The sequence below is a fragment of the Bufo gargarizans genome, chromosome 1, assembly GCF_014858855.1.
Source record: "Bufo gargarizans isolate SCDJY-AF-19 chromosome 1, ASM1485885v1, whole genome shotgun sequence".
Taxonomy (NCBI): Eukaryota; Metazoa; Chordata; class Amphibia; order Anura; family Bufonidae; genus Bufo; species Bufo gargarizans.
This window is the reverse complement of record NC_058080.1, coordinates 313,432,710-313,443,289: the sequence shown is the minus strand read 5'-3', so window position 1 is coordinate 313,443,289 and position 10,580 is coordinate 313,432,710. Positions and strand designations below refer to the sequence as shown.

General features: G+C 46.3%; 1 protein-coding gene across 1 annotated transcript; it reads left to right on the top strand.

Annotated features, from left to right (window-relative positions):
* Positions 1 to 7,282: 7,282 nt before the first annotated feature.
* On the top strand, positions 7,283 to 9,454 carry CLDN23 (claudin 23). Its single transcript, XM_044280163.1, has one exon. The coding sequence runs from the start codon at positions 7,571 to 7,573 to the stop codon at positions 8,420 to 8,422; it is 852 nt and encodes a 283-aa protein (XP_044136098.1). The 5' UTR covers positions 7,283 to 7,570; the 3' UTR covers positions 8,423 to 9,454.
* Positions 9,455 to 10,580: the final 1,126 nt, after the last annotated feature.

Below are 10,580 nucleotides of genomic sequence, written 5' to 3'. Positions count from 1 at the left end.
AACCTAGAATATGACATATTTTCAGTTCTTTCACACTTTTTTGTTATGTATATAATTCCACGTGTGTTAATTCATAGTTTTGATGCCTTCAGTGTGAATCTACAATTTTCATAGTCATGAAAATAAAGAAAACTCTTTGAATGAGAAGGTGTGTCCAAACTTTTGGTCTATACTATACATACAGCACCAGAACCAAGCCCATTACATAAATACAGCACCAGAACCAAGCTCATTACATACATGCAGCACTACAACCAAGCCCATTACATAAATACAGCACCAGAACCAAGCTCATTACATAAATACAGCACCAGAACCAAGCTCATTACATAAATACAGCACCAGAACCAAGCTCATTACATAAATACAGCACCAGAACCAAGCTCATTACATACATGCAGCACTACAACCAAGCCCATTACATAAATACAGCACCAGAACCAAGCTCATTACATAAATACAGCACCAGAACCAAGCTCATTACATAAATACAGCACCAGAACCAAGCTCATTACATAAATACAGCACCAGAACCAAGCTCATTACATACATGCAGCACTACAACCAAGCCCATTACATAAATACAGCACCAGAACCAAGCTCATTACATAAATACAGCACCAGAACCAAGCTCATTACATAAATACAGCACCAGAACCAAGCTCATTACATAAATACAGCACCAGAACCAAGCTCATTACATAAATACAGCACCAGAACCAAGCTCATTACATAAATACAGCACCAGAACCAAGCTCATTACATAAATACAGCAACAGAACCAAGCCCATTACATAAATACAGCACCAGAACCAAGCTCATTACATAAATACAGCACCAGAACCAAGCTCATTACATATATACAGCACCAGAACCCAGTTCATTACATAAATACAGCACCAGAACCAAGCTCATTACATAAATACAGCACCAGAACCAAGCCCATTACATAAATACTGCACTATTACCAAGCTCATTACATAAACACAGCACCAGAACCAAGCTCATTACATAAATACAGCACCAGAACCAAGCTCATTACTAGGGGTGCACCGAAATTCCGGTGGCCGAAAATATCGGCCTAATCCATTTCGGCCGATATTGGTACATATCGGCAGAAAATAGCGGGGAGGGACGGGGAGGAGGAACTGGGGGCCGGTGCGTTCACTGTGCTCCGGCCCCCAGCTCCAGTAGTTATAAAATGTGTACAATTAATAAGGATTCTATTCATGAGGCCCCCTCTGCAGTAGAACATTCAATACAGCCACATCATACTCACAGGGCTGTTATCTTAATGCTGGCCGGCCGGGCAGACGAGCGGCAGCGTCACGACTGACGTCATGTGCCCGGCCTACTTTCTGAATGAAGGAGGCGACCCAGGCATGTGACGTCAGTCGTGACGCTGCCGCTCGTCTGCCCGGCCGGCCAGCATTAAGATAACAGCCCTGTGAGTAGGATGTGGCTATATTGAATGTTCTACTGCAGAGGGGGCCTCATGAATAGAATCCTTATTAATTGTACACATTTGATAACTAGTCTGTACTGGAGCGGCAATGGGGGGGGGGGGGTCTGTGGATGGCACTGTTATGGGGTGGGTGGGGGTCTGTAGATGGCACTGTTATGGGTGGGTGGGGGTCTGTGGATGGCACTGTTATGGGGTGGGTGGGGGTCTGTGGATGGCACTGTTATGAGGTGGGGGGGTCTGTGGATGGCACTGTTATGGGGTGGGTGGGGGTCTGTGGATGGCACTGTTATGGGGTGGGGGGTCTGTGGATGGCACTGTTATGGGGTGGGTGGGGGTCTGTGGATGGCACTGTTATAAATATCATTAAAAAAAAAGTATTTTAAAAGTATTTGGGCAAAAAGGCAGTTTCGGTTTCGGTTTTCGGTCAAGGGCATCCTGAATTTTCGGTTTCGGTTTCGGACCAGAATTTTCATTTCGGTGCACCCCTACATAAATACAGCACCAGAACCAAGCTCATTACATATATACAGCACCAGAACCAAGCTCATTACATATATACAGCACCAGAACCAAGCTCATTACATATATACAGCACCAGAACCAAGCTCATTACATAAATACAGCACCAAAACCAAGCTCATTACATAAATACAGCACCAGAACCAAGCTCATTACATAAATACAGCACCAGAACCAAGCCCATTACATAAATACAGACCTATATAACTTGAATGAGTCCGCAATCCATCGACACCGCAAAAAAATAGATCAGGTTCTATTTTTTTGCGGTGTGGAGGCACAGACCAAAATGCCATGCAAGCGCTCCATAGTGCTTCCGTGGCCTTCTGCTCCATATCTTGTGGATTGTGGACCAAATCAAGTGAATGGGTCCGCATTGGTCATACAGCGTGCACGGTCCACAATACGTTTGTGCATGAGCCCTGGCAGTATAATACACAACATAAGTAGTACAGTGTGACAATGCAATAATAAAAATGCTGACGAACGGCAAAAATTGGAAAAACTATGGCCTACATTAATTTTATTTATTAAGTGTGCAGATAGAATTTGGCAAAAATTGTTAAAATGTGGCACATTTTGGTGCATCTAGCTTTAGAGAAAGAAAATCAGCACCTAGCTAGAGAAGGGCCTCTGAAATTAAAAACATTTTAGGCAAACACTGGCATTTGCTGTTGCATGACCCAATTCTGAGAGTTAGGCTGGGTTCACAAGCGATTTTTCAGCGAGAGTGCAAAACCATGGTAAGGGCTCTTTCACACTTGCGTTGTTCTTTTCCGGCATAGAGTTCCGTCATCGGGGCTCTATGCCGGAAGAATCCTCATCAGTTTTATCCTAATGCATTCTGAATAAAGAGAAATCCGTTCAGGATGCATCAGGATGTCTTCAGTTCCGGACCGGAACGTTTTTTGGCCGGAGAAAATACCGCAGCATGCTGCGCTTTTTGCTCCAGCCAAAAATCCTGAAGACTTGCCGCAAGGCCGGATCCGGAATTAATGCCCATTGAAAAGCATTAATCCTTAAGCTAAACGTCGTTTCGGCGCATTGCCGGATCCGACGTTTAGCTTTTTCTGAATGGTTACCATGGCTGCCAAGACGCTAAAGTCCTGTTTGCCATGGTAAAGTGTAGTGGGGAGCGGGGGAGCAGTATACTTACCGTCCGTGCGGCTCCCGGGGCGCTCCAGAGTGACGTCAGGGCGCCCCACGCACATGGATGACGTGATCGCAGGGCATGTCATCCATGCGCATGGGGCGCTCTGACATCATTCTAGAGCGCCCCAGGAGCCGCACGGACGGCAAGTATACTGCTCCCCCGCTCCCCACTACTACTATGACAACCAAGACTTTAATAGCGTCCTGGCTGCCATAGTAACACTGAACGCATTTTGAAGATCAAATGCTTTCAGTTCACTTGCGTTTTTCCGGATCCGGCGTGTAATTCCGGCAAATGGAGTACACGCCGGATCCAGACAACGCAAGTGTGAAAGAGCCCTAAAAGATCATGTGATGGACCATGTGATGACCAGAGTGACGTCACCACAGGTCCTTTTCCTGCACACAGCAAATAAGAAGACAGAAGAGAAGCCGGGCTGCGCGAGCAAGTGGATTAAGGTGAGTTAAATAAAAAAGAATTAACCCCTCCAGCCCTATTGTACTATGCATTCTGTAATGTACTATGCTATTATTTTCCCTTATAACCATGTTATAAGGGAAAATAATAATGATCGGGTCCCCATCCCAATCGTCTCCTAGAAACCGTGCGTGAAAATCGCACCGCATCCGCACTTGCTTGTGATTTTCACTCAGTCCTATTCACTTCTATGGGGCCTGCGTTGTGTGATAAACGCACAATATAGAGCATGCTGCGATTTTCACGCAACGCATAAGTGATGCGTGAAAATCACAGCTCATGTACACAGCCCCATAGAAATGAATGGGTCCGGATTCAGTGTGGGTGCAATGCGTTCACTTCCCGCATTGCACCCGCGCGGAAATCTCGCCCGTGTGAACTCAGCCTTAGTAGCCAAAAAACAGCTATCATGTACAGGTGGAGACATTCTCTTGAAAAATCTACAGGCCCCTAGTTTCCTGAAACCCTTTAAGGGCCCTTTATACGGAAGGAGAATTGAAAAGCCCATCGCTAATGAGCGTTCATAGGAACGCTCGTTAGCGATGATCTGTTTGTGTAAATGCACCACTGATTACCCGAAGAAATTGAAATTGGATCGTTAGTGAAATACAACAATCCTCATTTTCCGGCAGCAGATTGTGTTCTGTAAACATGATCTGCTGCCGGGAAACAACGAATCTGTATGGGGAAGATAGATGGCATTAGCATCGCTCCCCCCATACTTTGTAAATGCAAAGCGATCAGCAGATTGGGGAACGCTTCCTTCCCGACAAACTGCTTGTACATTGTCCCGTGTAAAAGGACCTTTACTTTTGGACCCTGTTCAGACCAGCATATCTCACAACCCGGGTGTTTCCCATGTAATATTACCAACTCTCTCTGTTGTAACAACATTGGGTGCAGTTCCTCAAGTTTTGTCTTTGTGGTGACAGGTGAGCGGTTTAAAATAAAGGGGGTTGTAAATTGTCATCTATCTCCTCTCCTGTCCCTGCAGATTACAGTATGTCGGGCACACCATCCAACCCATCAAAATGAGACTGAACTGACATCGGAGTAATATTCATTTAGGTTCACATCAGCGTTATGGCTTCCCTTATTGTTTTCCGTTATAACATGGTTATAACAGAAAATGATGGAATCCATAAGACAGAAGTCAAAATGGAAGCCTTTAAGATGCATTCCATTTTGCTTTCCGTCAGCATAACGGACTCCTGCATAATGGAAACCAGGACGGATCCATTAAGCTGCTCATAAACTTGTATTATCAAGGATCAAAACGGAATGCATCTTAAAGGCTTCCATTTTGACTTCTGTCTTATGGATTCCGTTATTTTCCGCTAGAACCATGTTATAACGGAAAACAATGACGGAAGCCATAACGCTGATGTGAACCCACTCTAACCAGTGTCTCCAGACATTTTGGCAATGTCCATAAGGCCTCATGCACACGACCGGCCAGTGTTTTGCGGTCTGCAAATTTCAAAACATGGATGGCGGCCGTGTGCATTCCGCAATTTGCAGAACGGGACGGGCAGCCTATTCTTGTCGACAAAACGGAAAATAGGACATGTTCTAATTTTTTGCTGGGCCATGGAACAGAGCAACAGATGCGGACAGCACACGGAGTGCTCTCATCGTCTTATGTGGCCCCACTGCAGTGAATGGGTCAGCATCCAAGCTGCAAAAAATGCGCTTTGGATTCCGACCCAAACAACTGTAATTTGCATGAGGCCTAATAAGAATTCCTCCCTACTGAGATTATTAATCCTTGAACAGATCCCTGAGGCCACTAGGAACCATTTTTTTAGACTCATCAATAGGAAGGAGTACTGGACCTTCCTGCTACCCAAAAAAATAAAATAAATGTTTATCATTTATATAAGGCCTTATGCACACGACCGTTTTTTTTTAAGGTCCGCAAAAACGGGGTCCGTAGGTCCGTGATCCGTGACCGTTTTTTCGTCCGTGGGTCTTCCTTGTTTTTTGGAGGATCCACGGACATGAAAAAGGAAAAAAAAATCTAAGTCAAGTTTGCCATTGAAATGATAGGAAAAAACGGACACGGATCACGGACGCGGATGACAATCTTGTGTGCATCCGTGATTTTTCACGGACCCATTGACTTGAATGGGTCCGTGAACCATTGGCCGTGAAAAAAATAGGACAGGTCATATTTTTTTCACGGCCAGGAAACACGGATCACGGATGCGGCTGCCAAACGGTGCATTTTCCGATTTTTCCACGGACCCATTGAAAGTCAATGGGTCAGCGAAAAAAAACGGAAAACGGCACAACGGCCACGGATGCACACAACGGTCGTGTGCATGAGGCCTATGGCTGAGTTCACACATCAGTTATTTCCATCAGTGATTGTGAGCCACAACCAGGTGTGGGTCAAAGCCACAGAACAGGAGCAGATCTTTCCATTATACCTCATCTCTGAGGAGGCTTCACTGCAGGTTTTGGCTCACAGTCACTGATGGAAATAACTGACCAAAAAACTGAACTCCGCCTAAGGACTCATGCAGATGGCTGTTGCCCGGCTGTTCCGTGCATTAGGGACCGCAATTTGTAGTCCCCAATGCATGGGGGCAACATCCTTACGGTTTCCGCAGATGGATCCAGACCCATTCAACTTGAATGGGTCTGTGATCCATCTGCACCGCAAAAAAAATAGAACGAATTCTGCACCGCACCTTCTGGATTGCAGACCCATTCAAGTGAATTGGTCTGCGTCCGTGATGCGTTGTACAGACGACCAGGGCCTGTATATTGCAGAACTGCTATTTAAGGGGCCCGGCCGGGCAACAGCCGTCTGCATGAGTCCTACCTGAACTGGGGGAAAAAAGGTAACAATTGTGACGCTGCACGCATTCTAAAAAATGAAACTGTGTCTGGGAAACATGGACTAGTCTTGAAGCCATTTTAGAAATGGCTAAAGAAAAGGGAATTTTATACCCTCTTTACGGCCTCGTGCACACGACCGGATATATTTTGGGGTCCACAAACGACGGATCTGCAAAAATACGGATACTGGCTGTGTGCTTCTCCCAATTTCCGTGGGCCCCATTGTTAAAATACTTATTCTTGTCTGCAAAACGGACAAGAATAGGACACGTTCAGGGACATGGCTATAGGGGGTGCAGAGGTAGCAGTCGCCTGAGGGGGCCCAAAGACCCTTGTGCCTCATAAGACACCGGTATTATAGAAAGTGCATGCTGGTCATGTTACACCTCTGGCTGGAAGAAAGGGGTATGGTTAATAATTTGGCATTGGGGCGGGCGGCATTAACATTTTTTCCACAGGCAGCATGAAGGATATGTGCTCCCCGGCTCCTGGCCACAAAGCAGTGAGGTTAGGGGGCCCAAGCTGAACTCTTGCACCAGGGCCCATGAGCCTTTAGCTATGCCCCTGGGCACCTTCTATTTTTTTGTGGACATATGGACGCAGACAGTACACAGCTTTTGCTGTCCGCATTTTTGTGGCCCCATTGAGTCCACATTATTTGGAGACACAAAATACAGACCTGTGCATGACACCTAACCTCCAAGCAGATGTGCAGGTGAGAGAGGCTGGCAGGACTGCGGTGCCCGTCGGTGGGTGGTCGGTGTGCAGAGCTATGTGCCCCTCCTTCCAGAGGAGCTCGGACTCCGCTGGCCCCGCCTCTCTTCCTGCTTTACACAAGGCAGTTTCTGTCAAGCCAGTTTCACTGCATTTAAAGGAACTTTACACTAGTTGCAGACAGATCGTCAGCTGATAGGAGCTGCTCGGAGGTTCCTGGTGCAGAGGGCATTAGATGGGGCATTACCCCGATCTTCAGGATGCCTGCTGGAAGCTGACCCGCATCCATTAACCCTTTGTGCCTGGTCCGAGCAGAAGTTCGCAGGACAATTGTGGACTCCCTGAATTGAGGATCATCTGTACATTGCACCGACTTGGAGAGAGAAGCCTTCAGAATGCGGACCCCCACCGTGATGATCATTGGCATGGTGATGGCACCCTGTGGGCTGGTGCTGAACCTCACCTCCACGGTGGCACCAGCCTGGCGGTCACTCAGTTCTTTAGTTAACCGCCCCACGGACGTCATACTGAATCAGGGCATATGGGATATATGCGAGGAGACGACCACCAACCAGGACAAGCAGTGTGGAGTGACCGACAATAACTACTTCAGTCAGCAGGTGGTGCAGGTTGCCCGGGCATTAATGATCGTCTCCCTGGTGGTCAATGCCCTGGGCATCGCTTTGGCTTCCTGGGGTGTACGCTGCTGGGAAGAAGTACCCAACTTCCTGATATCAGCCTTTGGTGGAATGGTGATCTTCATCTCAGGAGTCCTCAGCCTGATACCCATAGCTTGGTATAACAACCTGATGTACACCATGCCAACTTCAGTGGGGCAACAAAACACGTATGTGGGGTACGCCCTGGTTCTCGGCTACCTGGGCAGCTGCTTGGAGATCATAGGTGGGTTCTCTCTTATGCTCTGCTTTGTGCCACCCTGTAAGAAGTGCATAAAGAACAAGGGAAAACCAACTTCTTCTATGTACTACAGCAAGAAGCAAACCCCCTACCAGGAAAAACCCACCAGCCATGTGTACAGCGTCCAGAACTCTGCCTTCCCTTCCCACGACCTCAGATACAGTATAGAGAATGACAACTACCGGCATGGTAAGAAAACCATCTCTGTGGTGTCCAGCCCCAGATCTTACACCAACAGCATGGATGTGACTGCTGGAGAGCACCCTAGAAGCTATGGTAGACCTGGAAGCCAACTCAGTTCTCTGCCCTGTGACTCTGACCTACTGTAGAGCTGTGGTAGTCCAAGGTTATATCTATGATTTCAGATGAAGGAGCATGTAAATCAACATGTGCACAATTATATTTTTATATCTTTTTTCATGAATGGATGAGATAACTACTGTTCTTTTAGGTTAGAGGGCAACCTGTGGCCTCGTTACATTAAGATGGCAAATGTCACACTGCTAGTCGTACCTAATGACAGTGAATGTGAGCACAGAAGTCCGGCAGTTCTGGATTGCTGCCCACTTTCATGGTCATGAGGGGCGACGTAGTAGTGCAATTGTGATATTGTGCTCGGCGACTACAATTCACCGCGTGCCACCGTTCATATTTGGCCATACTAAATACTATGTTTGCCTACACTTGCACAGCGTTCTGCTGAAGTACAAGTAGCGCCCTCTGATGATCACTATGTAACACTATGGGGCAGTTTTATAAAACTGTCTTTGTTGCGCATAGCAACCAATTACAGAGCAGCTTTCATTCCTTATAGTTCTCTTGGAAAATTAAAGGGGTTGTCTCATCTTTGTGGTATATCTGCCCTCCATTTATTTCCATCTGATTGCTGAAAATAGGCAAGTGCAAGTACTCACTCACCTATTTTTTGGAACTCCTATAGAAATGAATAGAGAGCACATTCACAGTGCACTATCCTTTAATTTCAGGGGGCCCATTCTGAGGTTTGACCCCCACCTGACTTTGATAGGGTATCTCTAGGATACACCAACAAAGTCTGAGAGGACACAACACCTTTAAAACTGTACTGTGACTGGTTGCTATGGGCAACAAAGACCATTTTTCTTTTAGACATTTTTCATGAATCTGTCCCTAAGTAGAACATACTGTAAAGTGAGCTGATGTCATACTTTATGAAACATTTGCACCATTAATATATCTTTTTATACCCTCCATGAATGTGTTGCACATAAAACTGCTGTATAGACTGTGGTTCATTGGAAGTTTATTTTGTAATAACTTATTCTTTAGAATATTATAAAGCACAAATTTCTGAATGAAAAATAAAAAAATATGTAAAAATGCCCTTTTCAATATAACAATATATATTTGCGGTCCTCAAAACATGGATCTGCAAAAAAAGAAAACGGATGACGTCCATGTGACATCTGTATTGCATCTGTTTTTTTTTTCTTTCGGGGATCCATTGTAACAATGCCTATATTTATATATTAAGGTTAAAAGTCTTTATTTTCAATGGTGAAAAGAATGTACCACTAAGGGCTCTTTCACACTTGCGTTCTTTTCTTCCGGCATAGAGTTCCGTCGTCGGGGCTCTATGCCGGAAGAATCCTGATCAGTTTTATCCCAATGCATTCTGAATGGAGTGAAATCCGTTCAGGATGCATCAGGATGTCTTCCGTTCCGGAACGGAACGTTTTTTGGCCGGAGAAAATACCTCAGCATGCTGCGCTTTTTGCTCCGGCCAAAAATCCTGAAGACTTACCGCAAGGCCGGATCCGGAATTAATGCCCATTGAAAGGCATTGATCCGGATCCGGCCTTAAGCTAAACGTCGTTTCGGCGCATTGCCGGATACGACGTTTAGCTTTTTCTGAATGGTTACCATGGCTGCCGGGACGCTAAAGTCCTGGCAGCCATGGTAAAGTGTAGTGGGGAGCGGGGGAGCAGTATACTTACCGCCCGTGCGGCTCCCGGGGCGCTTCAGAGTGACATCAGGGCGCCCCATGCGCATGGATGACGTGATCGCATGGCACGTCATCCATGCGCATGGGGCGCCCTGACGTCACTCTGGAGCGCCCCGGGAGCCGTGCGGACTGTAAGTATGCCGCTCCCCACTACTGCTATGGCAACTAGGACTTTAATAGCGTCCTGGCTGCCATAGACTGATCCGTCTTCAAATGCTTTCAGTACACTTGCGTTTTTCCAGATCCGGCGTGTAATTCCGGCAAGTGGAGTACACGACGGATCCGGACAACGCAAGTGTGAAAGAGGCCTTAAATATTCATTTCCTAGACTTGCAGTGCATTTACTCATAAACTTGAAACTACTCAGGGATGAATTTCCAGCTTGCAGAAGAGTTTGGGGTTCCTTCACAGAAACTTGCATTCTGCAGTCCCAGTCCAGGTGTGGAGTTTGACCTCCCATGTTGTTTATATGGGAAGCCATTCTAATGGTAACATTGAAGGGG